The 19,098-nt window shown below is 44.7% G+C and overlaps 2 protein-coding genes across 7 annotated transcripts in view; one reads left to right on the forward strand and one right to left on the reverse strand.

Moving 5' to 3' along the window:
- Positions 1-5,635: 5,635 nt before the first annotated feature.
- MTERF4 (mitochondrial transcription termination factor 4) lies at positions 5,636-13,737 on the forward strand. Of its 4 annotated transcripts, none has more exons than XM_046642924.1 (4): positions 5,636-8,783; positions 10,146-10,644; positions 12,250-12,434; positions 13,133-13,737. In XM_046642924.1, the coding sequence occupies exons 1-4, from the start codon at positions 8,763-8,765 to the stop codon at positions 13,484-13,486; spliced, it is 1,059 nt and encodes a 352-aa protein (XP_046498880.1). In that variant the 5' UTR covers positions 5,636-8,762; the 3' UTR covers positions 13,487-13,737. The 4 variants fall into 4 exon arrangements, with proteins under 4 accessions (XP_046498880.1, XP_046498881.1, XP_046498883.1 ...); XM_046642925.1 differs by having other exon boundaries at positions 6,022-9,102; XM_046642927.1 differs by having other exon boundaries at positions 6,022-8,857.
- Positions 13,738-13,895: 158 nt separating this feature from the next.
- Positions 13,896-19,098, reverse strand: part of SNED1 (sushi, nidogen and EGF like domains 1) — an 81,713-nt gene continuing 76,510 nt past the window's right edge. For 2 of the 3 annotated variants that reach the window (XM_046642922.1, XM_046642920.1), the window contains one exon: positions 13,896-15,185. The gene's annotated coding sequence lies outside the window, so the exon portion shown is untranslated. Of the gene's footprint in view, positions 15,186-15,497; positions 18,001-19,098 lie in introns of those variants that run through there. The other variant, XM_046642921.1, reaches the window with a different exon arrangement.

Below are 19,098 nucleotides of genomic sequence, written 5' to 3' on the forward strand. Positions count from 1 at the left end.
TGTCCAGCCCCAGGCCCCACCTCTGTGACTATGTGGGGATGTCCAGCTCCAGGCTCCACCTGTGGTACTACATGGGAGGAAGCATCCAGCCCTGACTGTCACTGTTCCCCCTTCCCACTCTTGCTCAGGTCCCAGTGCATCTCTCACACACTCAGATGGCTCTTCCCCTCTAGGTTCCAATCCATGCCCCTCTCAGACACAATCAGCCAGCTCAAGCACATGAAATCCAGCCTCTATTTTGCTGTGTTGGAGAGGAGGAAGGCTGAGATAGCAGGAAGGAAACAAAAACAGAAACCAAGACTCCCCTCACCGCTTCTTTTCGACATCATCACCTTCCATAGGCTCCAAGCCCTCTCCTGCCCAGAGCCCTCTGGAAGATGCTGAGGGTCAGGCTGCCTCCAGTACTGGTCCAGCGCTCAGTTTCCAGTGTTCATTTAGGAAGCACTAAACAGTCTTCATATTGTAGGAGGCTCAGATAACAGTTCATTTTATTCTCATCTACTGGGATACGGGATATCGCCGTCCTCTTCCTTTAGAAAGTGCTGCCCGCGTCTCCCTGCTGTCGCAAGAGCCTGACAGAGGGACCCTCTCCACTAAGGCAGGGCTTTTAGAAGTCTGTTTAAAAATCATGTAGCAAAAGTTAGTGACCTTTATTCTTCAGAATTCAAATGAGTTTCCTGATGTGCTAAGAATTCTGTGTTCAAGAGTGACAAAAACCCAAACATATTTCCTTGTGCTGTTTATGATGCTTATAGCACATAAGAAGTTGCAAAATGTTCTTTTAGACAAGTGTGCAATGGGCTGAGAAGGCAAAGTCCTAGCTCTCCAAGAACTGTTACTTCTTCTTGAGACAGAATAATTAAAACTCATCTGACTTGATGGCAGTAGAAGGTCTGACACTGAGAGTTTTCTTCCCAGAAAGAATCCAGATTGAAATGTTCTGAGGCTGAGGCTGACAGATTTTCCTCTCCATGTTCCACATGTGATTCCAGAGAACAGAGTTTTCAGAGGACTGAAGATGCTGTCGACTTTTTAGAGTAATCTCTGCCTCCTGGCCGCCCGGTTATTTCTAGAGCTAGATAAGCTGTTCGGGTTCCTGCTTTCTTCCAGCAAGTAGGGGTGGCACACAGGATTTTCTTAGGCTTTGAGTATAAAAGCATTAACATAATTTATTTTGAGGTGTTGACAGTTGAGTATTTTAAGAAGAAAATTAGATTCAAAAACAAAAACAACCAACTCTTTCATTCCACACAGATTACAACCTCCCTTTTCTTTGATATAATAATTTTGTAAAAAAGATAATGTTTTAACCCAGACCAGTGCCTCCTACAGAACAAGGACTCTGTAAATTGTGTCCTTTTAAGAATCAAGCCCTTTTTCTCAGTTCAGAAACAAGTAAATAAAACAAGTAGAGATGCTTATAAATTAAGATTTAGGGCTTATGGGTGGTGGAATTTAGGCAGCTGAGAAAGCACACCTTTTACTTTTTTTCACACTATCCCCTTTTAAAAGATGCCCAGGCTCTGTACTTGAACTATTACAGGTCTCGATTTGAAACTTAAGAATGAATACAAATGAGACTGAAACATGACTGGAGTTCATCCCAACAGGAAAACCAGATCTCTGAGTCAGGAGGTGCCATCGTTCTTGTCTTTTTATTGCTTGGGTCGTGTTTCTTAAACACTGTAAAGACCTCTGGAGTTCCTTTGGGTACTTTAAGCACCTCTGGGATATACCTGTCTTACAGTGTGCATGTGGGTGTGTGTCTGATATTGACCCCGAAGTGAGTCCGCTCACCTGTTGTGCGGCAAGCCAATCCCTGACACGGTGTAGTGGGAGAAAGTAGGAATTTTATTGCAAAGCGTGGAGCAAGGAGAACAGGCAGCTCAAGCTGTAATCCCGAACTCCCTGAAAAGCTACAAGCAAGGGCTTTTATTTGCGGTTTTAGGTAGGGGACGGGGAGCAGGTGGCCTTGGGGCTGAAGTTCTAAGAGTCCTCCGCACAGGATCACTGTCTGTTCTGTGTTGCACGTGGTGGAATTTTAGTCTTTGATATCTAAAGTTTACAATCAGTCATCTTAGTTTCTCAATGTCCCTGCAAAATGCCTAGTCAGGCAGGGGGCTGTCAGCAAGTTCCTTTATCAGCAGTTCTCCTGCTGTTCTGCAAGGCAGGCTCAGAAACTTTGGTTATTTTGTTTCCCACATTAACTTTGAGGGTACAAGGCACAGTTTCACCCTAATCCAGGGAAATTTTAACTCCTTCATCCTCAATTTCAATCCCCCCTCTCTTTTGATCATTCCTCAGTCTTGGGGGATGGGGGTGAAGACTGCTCTAGCTGCTTCCTGCTGCGAAAGGGCAAAGTTCAAGGTCAGAGGAATGAAATTCTTTTACCTTTATTTTAAAGATATTCCTGGGTACCAGGTGGGGGAGAGCGAGGTATGTTCTGCATGACTGATATTTTAGTACTCTGATCAATGGCTTTGCAACAACACTTAAGTTCACACTTTATAATTACATAGACAACCACACATATTAGCAAAATATACAGCTCAAATTTTAGTATCCCGTCCATAATGGACCTTAATCCTTGGGGAACCCAGGAGAAGAGGTCTGTAAACCAACCAAGGTTAGGGCCTGGAACCTCAGGTGAAATCCAATGTAGCTAAATAGTTTGCTGTCTAATGGTCCAACAAGATAAGAATGTGGGAGTCATTCGTTACTTATCTTTAGGGGACCATCTCCTGTACAGCAACTTGAGATCGATCAGAGTTTCACTTGTCCATTTGGAGAAGTCAGTGTCTAGAGTATGAAGCCAGACATGGTTTGGGTGGTCCTGGTTGTGATCTTTTATGGCATGGTTTCCATTCCCTGTGACCATCCTTGAATGGTCCCATCCAGCAGGGATGAAGTTGATCTTCTGGGTGCCTGTGTTTCCAGGATTTTAATAGAATTCAGTCTCCACTACAAAGATGATGCAGAGGAACATCTGACAGTGTTTAGTTCCTTAATTTGAGTTCTCTCCATGTCTTTTGGATCATCTCTAGAACATAGGAAGGGTCTCCCAAAGTTAGGCCTATATTATGTAAGCAAGTAATCAGATATTTAACAGAACCATTTCCAGAGAAAGAGAAAGAAAACAAGGTTAATGGTTGGAGCAAATCACAAACAAATTCCTGAGGCCAGGGGATGGCCAGTCAAGAAGATTTCTAGATGTCAGGGTTGAAGTGTCCCCTGCAGTTTGAAATGTCTCGGATGATGTCATCAGGTAGTTAGGTAAACTTTTTGAGTGGCTTATACAGCAACAGGCATGAAGATTGTCTAAACATGGGCTATCATGGTGTTCTCTCTTAAGTTTACATGAAGTTGTCCAGCTTTAGTTTGCAGATGGGAAGCAGAAACCTCAAAGACAATTAACAGAACCAGAATCTAATATCCACAAATGTGTATTATAGTTTCTGTTGAAACATAATTTTTCTCTCTAAAATCACCCTCATTTTTACCAAAGATAGCCAAATTAAGACTCATTGATTCACAAAATAAGTTTAGTTTCAATAAACTTGGAACAATTATTTACATAAGAACAGCAACTGATCATATAGGCTCTTTTAAATCTGCTTTGCTGGAACTTTTCATAAGGAATTTCAGATTGAACTTTAAATGCCTCTCAAGGCCAGGAAAGCCAAGCCAAGGACTTGTCATCAGACTCTGCCTGTAATGCCTACAGATTTTGGTGAATTCCTCTCTTTTTAAGGTCCCCAAAATATCCTGAGGTTCTTGCACCTGCCAGGGAAGAGACCTTCTTTACTCACCTGGTAAGGTTGCTGGGAACCCTGTGGGCAAGCTACCAAGCCAATATTTCCAAGTGGCTTTATTCCATAAAGTCAATCCTTGTCCCTTAAAGCTGTTAATTCATATCTGAGTTTATGCATTCTCAAATATGACATTCAAGTCAAAGCCTGGGTAATTAGTGTTTTCAATTGTGTCCTGCTATAAGGAGAACAGATTCTTATTGAACTTATGCAAATAAGTATACTGTCATGAAAATAAGAATACTCACTCATCAAGCATTTTCAAATTCTAGAGGGATCAGATAGGGAGAAAAAGATAAATGCTTCAATTCTGCTTACAAATTGCTATAAGTTGTAGTTCCTTAAGAGAAAAGAGAAAAAGATTTTCTTAAATCTGAAAAAACAAAACATTAAAAAATCAGCAATATTTGAAAGAAAAAGTCATAAAAATTATAAACATCCTCATCAATTTATTTAGTCTCATATAATTAATTTTTGACCTTGACCTTCTGTTAATAGTTTTATGAGGTCATCAGTTTCTCCATTAGAGTTCTGTAATTTCTTATCCAGCTCAGTTTTATAATCTGAAAGTTTATCAGAAACCTGTATTCTAGAGCAAGTGTCAAAGTCCTTTCCATGAATCTCTCTAAAGATGAAACACCTCTGCAAAAACATCACAGTAAAACAACTGTCTGCAAATAAAACATTCAAAAGTGGCAAAGACACTTTGTGACATATAATGCTTTGAAATAATAACCAGAATTCTGATTGATAACCAAGACAGATCAGAATTTTAGGAATGTTATATAATTTTTAAAAGCACTTATATTAATAACATTTACAAACACAATATAACCTAGGAAGGTTTATTATCATTTGATAATACTTTCCATGTAATTTAACATACCAAATAAGTCTAATTAGTTTAATATCTCTATAGAAAGAGAGAATAAATTCTTTGAGAAGTCCCAGGGCCCATTGGAAATTCTCAAAGTTCCTTTTTAAGTCAAAAGAAAGACTTTACCCAGGATTTGAACCTTGAGGGGAAGTTTGACAAATATATCAAAAGGGTTTAAAATACTTGGTCAAATAGGAAACAATGCTTAGTTATCCATTCAATCAAGGTGACAACAGAAGATGTCAAAGGCAAACAGAGAGTTTAAACAGTTGTTAAAAGAACTTTAATAGAGAGACCTCAGTCTTTTTGAACATTGGAAATTATTTTAACAAAGTATAGACTTTTGTCTCCTAGGTAGACTTACTCAAAAAAAAAAAAAGAAAAGAAAAGAAAAAGAAAAAGCAAAAGCTTTTATAATCTCTTTATCAAGATCAGACCAAAAGTTCAGAAAGATCATCCTTTCAAGAAAGAGAAAGCCAAATTCTAATTTTGTACCAGCTTACCCTTGATATTGAAACTCATTCAATTAATTGAATTCATTTAAATCTCAGCCAACTTGACCATGCACAAAACTCTCCAGGGTTACTTCCACAAACTTTCTGTCACTTACCTTTTTACATTCATATTTGTCCCATGTTTTCTTTTTTCTTCCCTAGTAATTTAGGACAAATTTATCTTTCTTAAGAAAAACAGAAATACCTCTATGCTTTATGCCTTCTTTGCTGAAAGCATACATTTTACTTTCCTTGTATACAGAAACATGTATTTTCTCATAGAAAATTCCCCACCATACAAAAAACATGTTTATTAATAAACCTAAGCACCTTTCAGTTTCTCTACGATAAGAAACCAAAGGCAGACAAATCTATGCTTAGTAACCAATTTCTAATATTTTATCTCATATGGAAATGACCTAGATACTCAATAAATTTCTATCATTAATTTAGCAAAACTCTAAAGTTTCAAGTTGCCAAAAAGATTTTGGAAGCTGTTTTTCAAGTATGCAGACCATAAAACATAATTATTGCACTCAAAAACTCCTACCCATTTTCATCTATCTAAATCATTTGTTCCCAACAATTAGGTTTAGATTGCTCACAAAAACTTCATGTGACATTAGAGCAGTTAGCCATCATCTTAAGTTGTTTTAAGTACTCACATAATAACATAATTATGGTTAAAAAGTTCCCCCCAAAATTTTCATCCTTTTTATGTCTATTTATTTTATCTGTTCTCAACAATTATATTTAGGTTGCCTACAAAAACCTCATGAGACATCAAATAAAATCAGCTATTATTATGTTATTATTTATTGCTGACAAATTTTGTAACAGAGAACATGTTTGTACCACACCAAAACTCTGAAAATATGTTTATTTCAATTAAACCAACAAATTTAAACAAGCTCTTACGTACCAAAGATCATTTTATATCATGTTAACTTGAAAGACATCTGGGCTAGTTTCTACTACATTTAGAAAGAATTTATATAGGTGCTTACTTCAAGCCAATTAAATAGAGCTCCTTTAGAAATTATATCATCCAGAGACAGCAAAATACACAGAGAGACTTATATATATAAACATACAGATAAACACAAACAGAGATCTTCAAAATTTTAGCCATGTCTCAGGTACGAAACTCAAAAGCACAGTTGGATCCAAACTGTTCCTCTGGCAGATAAACCTGTTCAGATGGCCAAAGATCTTTACTAAAGATTCCATTCTTTTTACTGTTAGGATCATTTTTAGAGCTGTTTTTGAAGTCATTTTGTCTTTTAGAAGCTTCTGCATATTAATCAAAGGATGCATTCTTTTGTGAGAGGTTTTGAATTATCTCTTAAGGGTGACCCTTAAAGCAGACTTATCTGAAATAGAGGTTCCTCAGTATGGCTATTTTAAAGTGAAGTCTCCTTTAGCATGTTTAACTAACATTGCCTGAAGAGTGGATTTACATGCTCTTACAATATCAGGCAGGGGAAACATTCCCCACTGAGACACAATGTTTAGCCCCACAAGAGAATCCATAAAAATACAATCAGGCAAAAGAGACACAATCATTTCACATAAAGTCCATTTAAATATACCAATTTTAAAAAGTTTTATCTTCATTTTATCAACTTTTATACCTCTAATCATAGCTTCCATTAAGAGTCCATTAACAAGTCTTGGTCTTACAATACTATGTAAGGGAGGCATTCCTAGCTGGACATAACATCCATTCCCAAAAAACACTTAGGCGAAGTTGACATAACCTCTTTGTATATTATTAGCTCAAACATTTTAATCTTTATAATCTTATCAACCTTAGTGGCCTGTTGCCCCAAATGATTGTTGGTCAGATTTCTCATTGTGATTTCTGCCTTTTGGCTTTTATTTTTTTCCTTTTCATAGGTTCATAATTGAAAACATTCCAATTTTACAATATACAACCTAGAGGGCTGTCACTGGGAACCGAACCTGAGTTTCCCATTATGGAACCACACACACACACATGCACACACACGTATCAAAACAAATGGGACCAAAGTTCCTCTGTGAGTGAAAAACCTCTAGTCCTTTCAATAAATTGGCGCTCCCAACCCCTAAAGAACTCCAGTAACATGGAACAAAATCCCTGAAACAGAGGCAAACAAATGAAAGGAAAAATAAGATTTCAATTAGTTAATGGGGAAACTCAACAAAAGGACATTCATTGCAAACCAAAACAAACGGAGCGCAGACGGCTGCCAGGTGTAACAGAGCTCTTATCACCCATGACTTCTGGCTGGTCCTATTGGAAAAGGCTAGCACAAAGACAAAAACAAAAACTGACAGCTACTTACAAGAGACGTTTTCACAAGTCCCGAACCTCGTTTCTTCCACTACCAAAAGCAGAAGCGCCGTGGGTCAACAACGTCTCATCAGCAGCCAGTTGCTTGGGGTTGTCCCTGACACAAGGGGCTCTGGCAGCTGCAGCACAGCTTCCATGAGAGGTTGTCCACCAGAGGCCCGTGTGCCACAGGCGAGACATCCACTTGGGACTAGGTCCCATCTGGGTCACCAAATTTGATATCAAACCTGAAGTGAGTTCGCTCACCCGTCCTGCAATCTCTGCCACTGGGCTAGTGGAAGATAGTAGGAATTTTATTGCAAAGCGCTGAGCAAGGAGAACAGGCAGCTGATGCATAATCCCAAACTCCCAGAAAAGCTGCAAGCAAGGGTTTTTATTTGGGGTTTTAGGTAGGGGAAGGGGAACATGTGGCCTTGGGGCTGAAGTTCTAAGAGTCCTCCGCACAGGCTCACTGTCTGTTCTATGTGGGGCACGCAGTGGATTTTTAGCCTTCTTTGTCTGAAGTTTACAGTCAGTCATTTCAGCTTCTCAGCGCTCCTGCAGGATGCCTAGTCAGGCACGGGCTGTCAGCAAGTTCCTCTCTTATCAGGGGTCCTGCTGTTCTGCAAGGCGAGCTCAGAAACTCTGGTTATTTTATTTCCCACGTTAACCTTGTGGGTACGAGGCACAGTTTCACCCTAATCCAGCGAAACTTTAACTGCTTCAGCCTCGGTTTTCTGTCCTCAGTGCTCGTGTTGGAGACGGGTTTACACAGGATCTTGAATAACCTTATCTGGGCCCGACTCCGTTTTTACCCAGACGGCCTGGTCTCCACCCCAACACGAAACTGCTTCGGGAAAGATGCTGCTTTCCCAGGGGAGTCACTTGCGCCGGGGAACCGGTGGGTCCACCAAGGTTATGGCTGCATCTCACCTCTACTCTTAAGAGGAATTCTAGAGTAATAGGAAGCAAAAGTATGCCGGCGGAGCTATGCACTGGCTGCGCTGGCCGACAGCTCCAGAAAGTGGGCGAGCCGGGCACAGAGGCAGAGGGCCCGCGGCCTCAGGCCCACGGCGCCGGCGGGAGGCGAGCGGCGCGAGGCCCCAACGCTGGACACGCTGCGAGCAGGGCCGCAGCGGAACGCGCTTCCCGCGCACTCGCGCTTGCGAGGGGGAGGGTGGAAGTAGCGGACCGGGGAGGGCGGAAGTGGAGGACCGGCGAGGGCTCCGTTTCCGGCTCGGGGTCGCAGGCGCCACCTCCGTGCTATGGCGGCGCTTGGCCGCCAGGTGAGGTCGGGCCGGGTACCCAGGCTCCCCGGGGACGGGGGCAGGGACGCTGAGGAGCCACTGCTGCCACCGGGGTGTGTGACGGCAGGCCGTGGCATCTCGCAGCCAGAGCCTCCCGGGGAGGCCGGTGCACGCCGATGTGGTGTCGCGCCTGGACCCGAGGCACTCACTGCGCGGTTAGCCCAGCTCCTCTCGGCCCTCGCTGGGCCCCACTCGCGAGTGAATCTGGCCGAGGGAGTATCTGGACCACCCACAGGGCGAGAGGGGGAGGCCAGGGAGAAGTGAGCGCGTCGGGTACTCACCCGACTGACCGAGGCGGGTACGACGGTAGATGACGCTGCAGGGGCTTTGGGACGGGGTGCGAAGCGAGTGAGTGCCTGAGCGATCTGTGCCTGGTCGGTTACGCGCTGGCCTGCACCGCTGAAGAGTTTTGACGTAAACGGCAATTCTGCATACAAGTTGGCTGCTAGACCAGTTATATCCAACAGGATTCTTTTTGCGGAATGAATTTAGGTACATGAATCGGGAGACTAGTATGAGGTCCAGATTTTTCAGGTGTGGATAGCAACTCAGACCCCCAGAGTTGGCATGAAGATTATTTTAAACTAAAGACGTTTGCGATTCAGCTGATACAGGAAGAAGCTTTCTCGGAGCTTTCCTTACGTCACTAAAAGTAGAAACTTCTGGGAGTGAGGCTGCCATGGAGTCCCTCTCCTGGGGAGTTTTATGGCCTTGAAGGAAAAAAAGACCACTTGCACCTGCATAAGCAAACATTATCACAAACTTTCGTATCTCCCTTTGTTCCTCTAGAAACCCATTTGTTGTTCCCATGGAAGCTTTTTCTCCCCCTCTGTCTCCCCTATTAAGTTAGCCCCTAACTTTAGTCATTTAAGGAGCTACCTCTTTTGTGACCTGCTATATGTATCTGACTAAACTTTGTGTGTTTTTTTTCCCCTCGTGTTAATCTGTCTGTTGTCAGTTAAATTTTCAGCCCCGCCCCCCCCCCCAGGGCACTGAACCTTAGAGGGTAGAGGAAAATGTTGTCTCCCCAGGTAGGCAGACTTTACCAGGTCATCTTAAACTGGTTCTCCCCTGTTCCTGCCTACTTCTGTCCTCAGTTATAGCAGCAAAAGCTCACAGAGACTTGCTTGACTCTCTGATCTCTATGCTCTTAGCAACACTCTCTTCTCCATTTGTGAGCTTCCTTCTCTGTAGACTGAGGTTGGATAAGATTTTGCAGATTGCTTATAAAAACTGTTATGTTTATGTGGGTCCAAGGCACTAAATACCCTGGTTCAACAATCCTGTAGTGTCTATTGGGGTGGTGAGGAAATAATCCGCTTTTGGTCCTGTCTCTTATAGGTCTTTGGCTGGCACCGCCTGATGCCCCTCATTTGGGCCCATGTTGTTAGGCAGCCGCCTCATCTTGGAGAGCAGAAAAGGACAACTGCTTCTTTGTTGCGTAAACTGACCACAGCCTCCAGTCGAGGGGGCCTTGAGGACTTATCCTGTAGTGAACCCAAAAAGTACGTGCAGGAACCAGAGTGCAGGACACCTCTTACTCAGTGCCTCCTTGAGAATCAGAGGACTCCTGTGGATCGAGGGTGTTCGGAGCGAGAGAAGGTCATCAGTTCCCTCCTGGACATGGGTTTCAGTGATGTCCACGTTAATGAATTGCTCAGTATACGACCAGGCACCCACCCTCAACAGTTGCTGGACATCATTTCAGAATTAATACTCTTGGGTTTGAATCCAGAGCCTGTGTATGTGGCCTTGAAGAAAAATCCTCAGTTATTGCAACTGCCTATAATGCACATGAAGAAGCGCTCCAGCTACCTGCGAAAGCTTGCGCTTGGAGAAGGTACAAGAAGGTGCAGATTTTATACATAGCGCTGAGAGGAGTCAGAGCTAGGGAACGAATAGCCTAGGTGAGATGGATTAGGGAAGGTTTCTGGGGAAAAGTCCTCGAGAGCAATGTGTGGTTTGGCTTGGAGGTGAGGGAGAGGAGTGACCTCTGCAGAGGGCATTGTTAGAGGGAAGAGGGGAGGGTGGGGACTAGAAGAGAGAATTGGAAGGGACTCCTGTCTGGTTTGTTCACTGTGGGGGTTCTAGCATCTAGAACAGTGCTGGTCACCTGGTGTGCACTCAGCAGATAGATGTCAGTGTGTGATGTTGATATGTGTGACTATGACCAAGTTCCTGCTAAAGACTTGGATTCCAGGTAGGTGTCTTGATTTGCTGTGGAACATGAGATCTTCCCAGGCTCCTAGGAAATTGGTGGAGTGGCTGTTCCCTCCAGCCTCACCCCCACTTCCAACAGGATTCATACCTCAAGGATCCTGGAAGTTCAGTGGATCTGTTTATGGGCTTCCTGGAAAAGGGGCTGGGGGCCCATGCGGGTCTCCAAGAACCCCTCCCCACTTTGACCAGAGGAGTTCTATTATTCTTTCTTCATTCGTGACTCTTACTGGTAGATTGTTGCAGGGAAGAAAAGGTTTGGTGAGCCACTATTTCAGAGGATCAATAGGCCTCCTCCAGAAGATAAGCAAAAAGATGGCCTTGTGTGTTTCTTTTAACAGGTTTCCCATTGCAGTGTAACCTAAAAGGCTAAACTTAATACCTTATGTGCTATGATTATTAATTAGCAAGCTCCGCCCAGCCTTAAGAGGCAGGTATAAAGTCTAAACTGAAATTCATTCCTGACACATTTAAGAAGACAATTACTAACTCAGCTATTAGGAAGATTTATATTAACAGTTTAAATAAGGGATTTTAAGTTTCCAGTTACTAGATTTTGTCCTCCTACCCACAGGAAGCCCATATGCCCCAATTTGCCTGGGACAGTCTCAGGTTGTACCAGTTATCCTAATGCAATTATTAATAGAGCCTTCTTCACTCTGAAGTGCACTAGTTTGGATAAAATACATGGTCACCCCACTAACTAGGACACCGGTATCTGTGGTTGTGCATCATGATTATTCTTATTATTACGTTAGTTATCATCAGGGAACTTCTTTTCGTGGAGTTCAGGCTCCCAGGTCTTAAGATTGTTGGTTGTGAATGCTTCTGTGACTGTTTTATCATGGAAGGAAACAGAACCCAAAGCGCCAACACGGGGGAAGCTACTATCCCATCTTAACTGTCTCACCGTTCCAGGAACTCCCTGTGAAATTCTTTTCTGGGCAAGGAGGGCAGGAGGAGGAGACCTGGGATATGAAGTAGGCCTTTTTTCAGCCAGAAAGAGGCCTCCTCTTTATTCCAGGGAGGGAGGGCTGGTGAGTCTGAGAAGTGGGAGGGAGTCAGTGGGGAGGTGTGTCATTCTGGCCCATCCCCTTCCATGGTGCCTCTGGGAAGACCTATCCCAGGCCTCTAAGAAGACCCAGGCTAACTTGAATTGGGTGTGGCCAGCCTGGTGGGTTTTGGAATATCCTGAACTTATGCACTTGCCCTTTTTTATGTTCTTCAGGGAAACTAAAGAGAGTCCTTCACTGTTGCCCTGAAATTTTCACCATGCGTCAGCGGGACATTGACAGTGTTGTCAGGGTTCTCAAGGAGAAGTGCCTTTTCACGGTACAGCAGGTAACGGAGATTTTGCACAGATGCCCCTATGTTCTTCGGGAGGACCCTGGTGCACTGGAGTACAAATTCCAGGTGAGAGTGACCGATAGAGTGACTGGCAGTGCCAGCAGGTACTGTGTGGTGTGGGTCCACTGTATGGATAAGAGGCCTCAGACACCCTGGGGCGAGTAGACAGGTGGAGGGCCTCTGTCCTCTCCACGCACCAGCCAAAGAGAATTGGGTTTCACTCCTTTCACTTCTTTACTACAGATAAAGCCCATTCTGCAACTTTTCTGCCATTAATAATGAATGACCCAGCCCTATTCCCAGAGTCCAAATGGGGCCTGTTTGAAATAGCCAAGTTAAAAATAGCTAAAATCTTCCTATCTTTAGAACCTATTTTGCATGTTGATTTTAGAAATATAATTGTGACAGTTGTCTTAACTTTTTGGTGACGATTATGATGACTTAGGTCACATCCCTAGCTGTTTTCTGAATTTTTTGCTTATTCTTTCCATACTCTTAGTTTTTCTTCCCCTGTCTAAAGAAAAATAGAGCTTAATTTTTTCCTCCTGCCCCTTCATTTTCTGTTGCATTTGCCTCAATATGAACTTGAAAATGCTTTGAAAACTGTCAGCCATCATCCGGATGTTGGGTATCAAGGATGGTCTGCCGTGGTTAATTAGGCAGTTCTTTTTGAGTGCTCTTGGACAGCCTGAGTGTAGTACGGATTGTGGAGTGACAGGTTTTAGGGTTGTGCGCCTGAGATTCCTAACTGTGTCTGTGTCCAGTATGCCTATTTTAGGATGGGGGTTAAACATGTGGACGTGGTGAGGACCGACTTCCTGCAGTACCCCATAACCAAGACCAAGCAGAGACACACGTTCCTCGAGCGCCTAGGACGGTACCAGACCCCTGATAAGAAGGGGCAGACGCAGGTCCCCAACCCTTTACTCAAGGACATTCTCAGAGTTTCAGAAGCTGAGTTTCTGGCCAGGACAGCCTGTTCTTCTGCTGAGGAGTTTGAAGTTTTTAAGAAGCTCTTGGCTCGGGAGGAGGAAGAGGAGTCTGAGAGCCGCATGCCTGATGGAGAAAGCACAAGTGTGGACGAGGAGGAGGAGGAGGAGGAGGAGGAGGAGTTGTGATAGAAGGACTGGAGTGAAAAGAGCCCAGCAATATCAAAGAGTGTTTTAAATTTCTTGAAGCTTTTCGGAACTTCACTTGGGTCTTCTCAGGTTTTCATTCTAGAACTGATGTTTCGATGAAAAAATTATTATAAATCACCTGAGAAGTAGACAGGTCAAACTGAATTGGAGATGCCTTAGTTTGGTCTGTTGGGTCTCTGTGGGGAGGGCCCTGTCAAACCTAATAAAGGACTGACTTGGAGCTGTTAAAATCAGGGACTCAATACATCAACATTTGGTTTTACTTTTTCTCTTTTGTGTATGTAGGTGATAATTCCATGACAGTGTGGGGGACAAGGGTCCTTCTGGTTTGGGAGTTATTTTCTATTTCCTTCTAGTGATAAAGATAAAAGTATGAGAAGGCAGTGAGGTGTAGGACATCACAGCACTTTATTTTATGAAAACAAGTAGCAGGTTTTCCACAAAAATACTCATATTTTTAACCCAAAAATATCTTTTGCTTCCTAGCTGCATTCAGTGTCCAGCAGAGTGAAAGGGAGCTGATTAGTGATGTGCGGTTTCCTTCTGCACAGCTGCTTAATGCCAGCAAAGCACTGGGGCACCTTCCTCTCTGTGAAGAACAGGCCCTGGCTCTGACCTCTTGGGGAAAGTTCACTTTTGTGCCAGCCCATGGCCAGTGGGTCATGTCCAGGCCTGAAGCCTCTGGCAGCCATAGAGTGACCTGGAATGTGCCAAAACAGGAAGGGGCTGTGGAGGGTCCTATCCAGTCATGTCCCCTGCCCATTTTACAGATGGGGCTTCTGAGACCAAAGGAGAAACACCTGCACAGGGTTGTGGAGCAGGGCGGAGCCTGCAGCCAGGGCTACAGGTCTAGTCTTGGTTTCATTCCAGGGAACTCTCTGTGACTCCAAAGAAGGTGGAAGTCTTCTCGGGGAACCCAGGGGGTCTGGGAGGGATTTGGAGAGTTGGGGTCAGGGAATGGAATTTGGTGTAAGCCGGGGGTCATCTGTGAGGTAGAGGCCCAGCCTTGATAGCATGAACCCATGAGAGGTGGGAAGGTTGGTGCTTCCTGGAACATTCTGGGTGTGTCTTCCTTGGGGGGAACTGGCACAGGATCCATGCTGTGGAAAACATTGCTGGTGATGTGGCCAAACCTCAGGTCCCTTTGGCAGCATTTCACCGACTCTGTGGGAGTCCAGGTGCTTAGCCTTATTTGTCCCACAGAGACCATGGAAGAATCCAGTCGGGTGGCAGTTCTCACCTGGGGACCTTCTTGGCCCCAGAGAACATCTAGCAATGTCTGGGGACATTTTTGGTTGTTAGGACCAGGAGAGGGTTCTACTGGGATCTAGTGGGTTGAGGTCAGGGATGCTGTTAAAGATCCTGCAATGCACAGGATAGTCCCACAGCAGAATGAGCCAGGCCCAAAAGTCAACAGTCTCGGGTCTAAGAAACTGCTGTAAGGCTTGGTCCGGCAAAGTGCAACTGTATTGATTCATGAGAGCCTCAGATTGTAAAGGGGCTTACATTTATTGTGTTTCCTTTATTTAAAAGAAAAGTAAATAGCTGGTGTTTAAAGAGAGTTCCTTTACCCTGTGCATTGGAATACCATTGATAGATCTGAGCTGTATTTTATGGTGAGGATTCAGCACTGAGGTGTAGATGCTCTTGTGTTCTCCAGGCTCCTATTTGAGCATGACTGCAAAGAGAAAGATTTTTTGTAAAAGAAAAGTAGCTCAGTGAATCCCTCCACGTCTGAGTCAGGCGTTGGTGGCAGTAGTTTGCCAGCGGGAGGAGTTCCAGCTAAGGGAAGGTGCTGGAGGCTGGCTGACGCTGGGTGGAGCCCTTGCCTGCTGGGTCCGCCGGTGGCAGAGCAGTGGGGTGTGGCGTAGGTTTCCTTGCGCCGCCTCCCCCCCCACCCCCCAAGGACAGCCCACACGCAGTGGGGAAAATGGAGATTTTGTCATTACTGTGTCTCTCGGTCTGGGCAAAAGGATTTGAAAATGAAGACATTTCACTCTGTGCCAGTGTTTTCACTTTTCCATTTTGTGGCATCCAAGTGACCAGCACTTTTCCTGGAACCTAGGATTTTGTTTGTGCCCAGTCGGGGGACTAAGGAGAATCCTAAATCTGTGCTCGATTAGGTGGTCAGTTCGTCCAAGTTTTGATTAGCAAATGGGTAACTCAGCAACTCATGATTATTCCTTTCATTTTCACACAGGAATAAATGTTTCTTCCCCTCACAGTTTTCTGATTCCATTATTAATAATTTCCTTGGGTGGACTTTGAGTATTTTTGAGGAAGACATCAGAGTTCTTTTTCTTTTGCTGAGGAAGATTAGCCCTGAGCTAACATCTGTGCCAATCTTCCTCTATTTTTTTAGTATGTGGGCCACCAGCACAGTATGGCTGCTAACAGAGCAGTGTAGGTCCACACAAGGGAACTGAACTCGGGCTGCCAAAGTGGAGCACACTGAACTTAACCGCTACACCACCAGGGCTGGCCCTGACATCAGAGTTTTAAGAAGGAGCCATGTGAGAAAAGCAATGGCTCATGTGGAATGTTTCAAGGATGAATTGTAATTCTTTTAGCATCAAGAAGTCTGTTTACTAGATATTTAATCTGTAAAACATCAGAATTGGTTAATCATACGATAACAGCACCAAGCTCAGGATTCAGTAGATTGTTCTGTAGAAACAAATGCTTCTAGGCTAAAAACTGGAACATGTTTGCCTCATGGCTGAGGGGCTTGAGGTTATTAACATGGTAGTAGAAAGTTCCATCGACTTTTCCAGTGATATCACTTGATCTTGCCATTTGTTGGTGATGCTATAGCTCACACCGACGCACAGCGACAGGTTCTGGTACGCTGCAGAGGCCAGCAGTACATGTCCATGGTTTTCTTGATTCACCCGGCATTGGAGCCCCTTGACTAGGCTCTGCCGTCTTCTCCAGGTGGGCCTTGGAGACTGGGACATTCTGGAGTACAGTAGAGACTTCTTGAAATGACTGTTCTTCCTTTCTGAAAATGACAAATTGCATAATACACAGACATACGCACACAAAGTTTTAATAAAAATAAAAAGCCTAAAATATACTCTTAACTCTTCAAAAAATGTTTTTATAAAAGATGAAAGGGAGGCGCCCTTTCTGTGGCTGTAATGCTGACTTGGAGCAGAGCCGGTGGAAGACATACAGGGGCTTGAGTTCCAGTTTGGATCAGCTGTTAAAAATGTTCAACACGCTATGAGGCAGGGTGATTTCTTTGGTTTTAATCTCTTTTGCAGGGAGAGGATAGAGCTGTTTAGAAGTGTGCTGGAAAGCGGATGTGGCAAGGTGATGCCGTGTTCTGCTTGTAAAGATGGAAAGACTGTGCTTACTACCTGATAGCCTAAAACAGTTATTACTTGAGTTGTGGACTAAAAGAAATGCTAAACGTTATGTAGCATAGCCCGCCCCAGCTGTCCATCTTCGCTGCGTCCAGACGTGTGAGGAGGAGCCCTTGCTGCACCTGGTGCAGGGGCTGCTTCTGCTTTCCAAGCGGGGTTTGTGTAGCACTTCCATGAAACTCTGGGGTCCTTGATGGCTTGGTGTGACTTGTCATCCGGGGGATGGCTTCCTCTCTATAACAGCCTAATCCTGGGTGACCTCATAAGACCAGGGGCTAGCCTAGTGTGGCCCATGAGACTTGCCCCCACCCCCATTTTTGTAAATAAAGCCTTATTGGAACATAGCCACACCTGTTCAGTCACGTCTGTGGCTGCGTTTGCGCTAGGACCACAGACCTGAGTAGTTGCCACAGAGACCATCTGGCCCGCAAAGCCAAAGGGATTTACCGTCTGACCCTTTACAGAAAAAGGCGTAGACTAAAAGTGTCTAAACTCAATCTTAGTATTAACATTTTCTCATTCAAAATCTACTGATCCACATGCTGGATCACTAGCCTGCAACCTGTCAGCATGAATAATCTGCTGGTGGAGGAGAGCCGGGGGAAGCTGCGTCTAAACTTGGCTTTCCTGTCTGTGTCACCTCATTTCTGCCCCTTCTCTCAGCCCCACTGTCTCTGCTGAAAAGCTGGTGATAGCACTTCCTCCTCAACTTGATTGTTAGGTCTCAGGCAGAATCTTCCTCTGACCTTGGAGTCTGAGCACTGGTTTCAGAACGTTGCAGAAGTGTTACTGGCTCGCCTACCAGCCTCGCCAATCCCGGGCTGACACTCTGGCTGTGGATGGACGGCCCCTGTAGGAAGCCGCAGCCTGGGTTACAGCACAGGTGTTGGAGGTGATGGGTCTGGAGGAGTCTCCCTGGCTGTGGCCAGGCAGGGCGGTGGGCTGGTGAGTGCCTGGTCTAGCCGTCTGTCTTCTAGAGGTTGGAGGAGAGCAGTCGCAGAGGGGACTGACTCAAGCCAAGACCTTGTCTCTCGGGGTGTCCTTTTCAATTCGATTTTAGACCTCGTCTTCTTGGGCTTTCGAAATTCATGAAGTTGATGGAGTGTAACAAGAACGTCCTGAGTCCTTTGAAGAAAAAGCAGAATGGGGCATGAGAAGAAGGATACTCATTCCCCTGAAACGGCGGCTTCCCGTTTCTCTTAGCGGTCCTCTGGTTGTTGTCGCATCAGGACCGTAAGGTGTGCTCCCTCTGACACGGCAGCAGATGGCGGCAGGCTTGTTGAGGATGACAGACTGCAACCCCCAGAGTCAGGGACATTCGGGCGGCATTGCAGCTTTTACGTCTGAAGTCTGCAGGCTGCCCCCCTCCATTTTGGGACACCCCTGGATCTCTGAAGGCACTGGCTGTCCCAGCCGCTCTGGATTGAAATGAATTCTTGCACTGTGTTCTTGGGTGTGTGTCTGGGTATACGTGTTTCTGTTTCCTGCCTATTTGTGTTTTCTCCACTGTTTCGAGAGTGGGTAGTCTAAAAGTCAGTGTTTGATAATTTGACAATTAGTTGAGAGTTCCTGATTTGTTTTTATAGAAATGGATTTGCTGAGCGAGTTTTTAAAAAATATATTATTCTTTCATGTGACTTACTGCAATATCAATATTTCAAACCCAAACTATATTTGTCGGTTCTTAATCCTAGCCATGAATTGCTTGCCAGCCTTGGCGTACGTGCTTTGGATGTGTTTGTCTTTGTGGTGTGAGGTGGGAGGGGGAAGTGATGCCTTTGAGTGGACAGGAACTGAGTGCGGAGACATTTCACATGTGAGTGGACGCTGCCCGAGGTCACACATTCTCTCTCATGTGTGCTTCCCCCCCTGTGGATCCCAGCCTTGGCCTTCCGCTTGGTTGCTGTGAATGCCTTTCCTTTGGTGTCAGCCTACACCTGCAAAGCTCTTTTGTTCTGGTTGTTTGTAAAGGTCTCTGAATAACATTTCGCCCTCATTTCCTCACCATGTAAAAGATGTGGCCCTGTTTGTGAAGCTGCTTGTTCTCCCCGTGCCTCACTGTCCTCTCCTACAACACCAGGAAGATGGATTTCCAGGCTCATCTATGGAGGAGGAGTACTAAGCTGTCCCGGGCCAAGCAGAAATCCTCTGTCATTCCCGGTGACATCATGCTGAGAAGAAACTGTCAGGCTGTAGAGATGGGCCTCTGTGGTTAACTCAGTA

The sequence above is a fragment of the Equus quagga genome, chromosome 17 (assembly GCF_021613505.1).
Source record: "Equus quagga isolate Etosha38 chromosome 17, UCLA_HA_Equagga_1.0, whole genome shotgun sequence".
Classification (NCBI taxonomy): domain Eukaryota; kingdom Metazoa; phylum Chordata; class Mammalia; order Perissodactyla; family Equidae; genus Equus; species Equus quagga.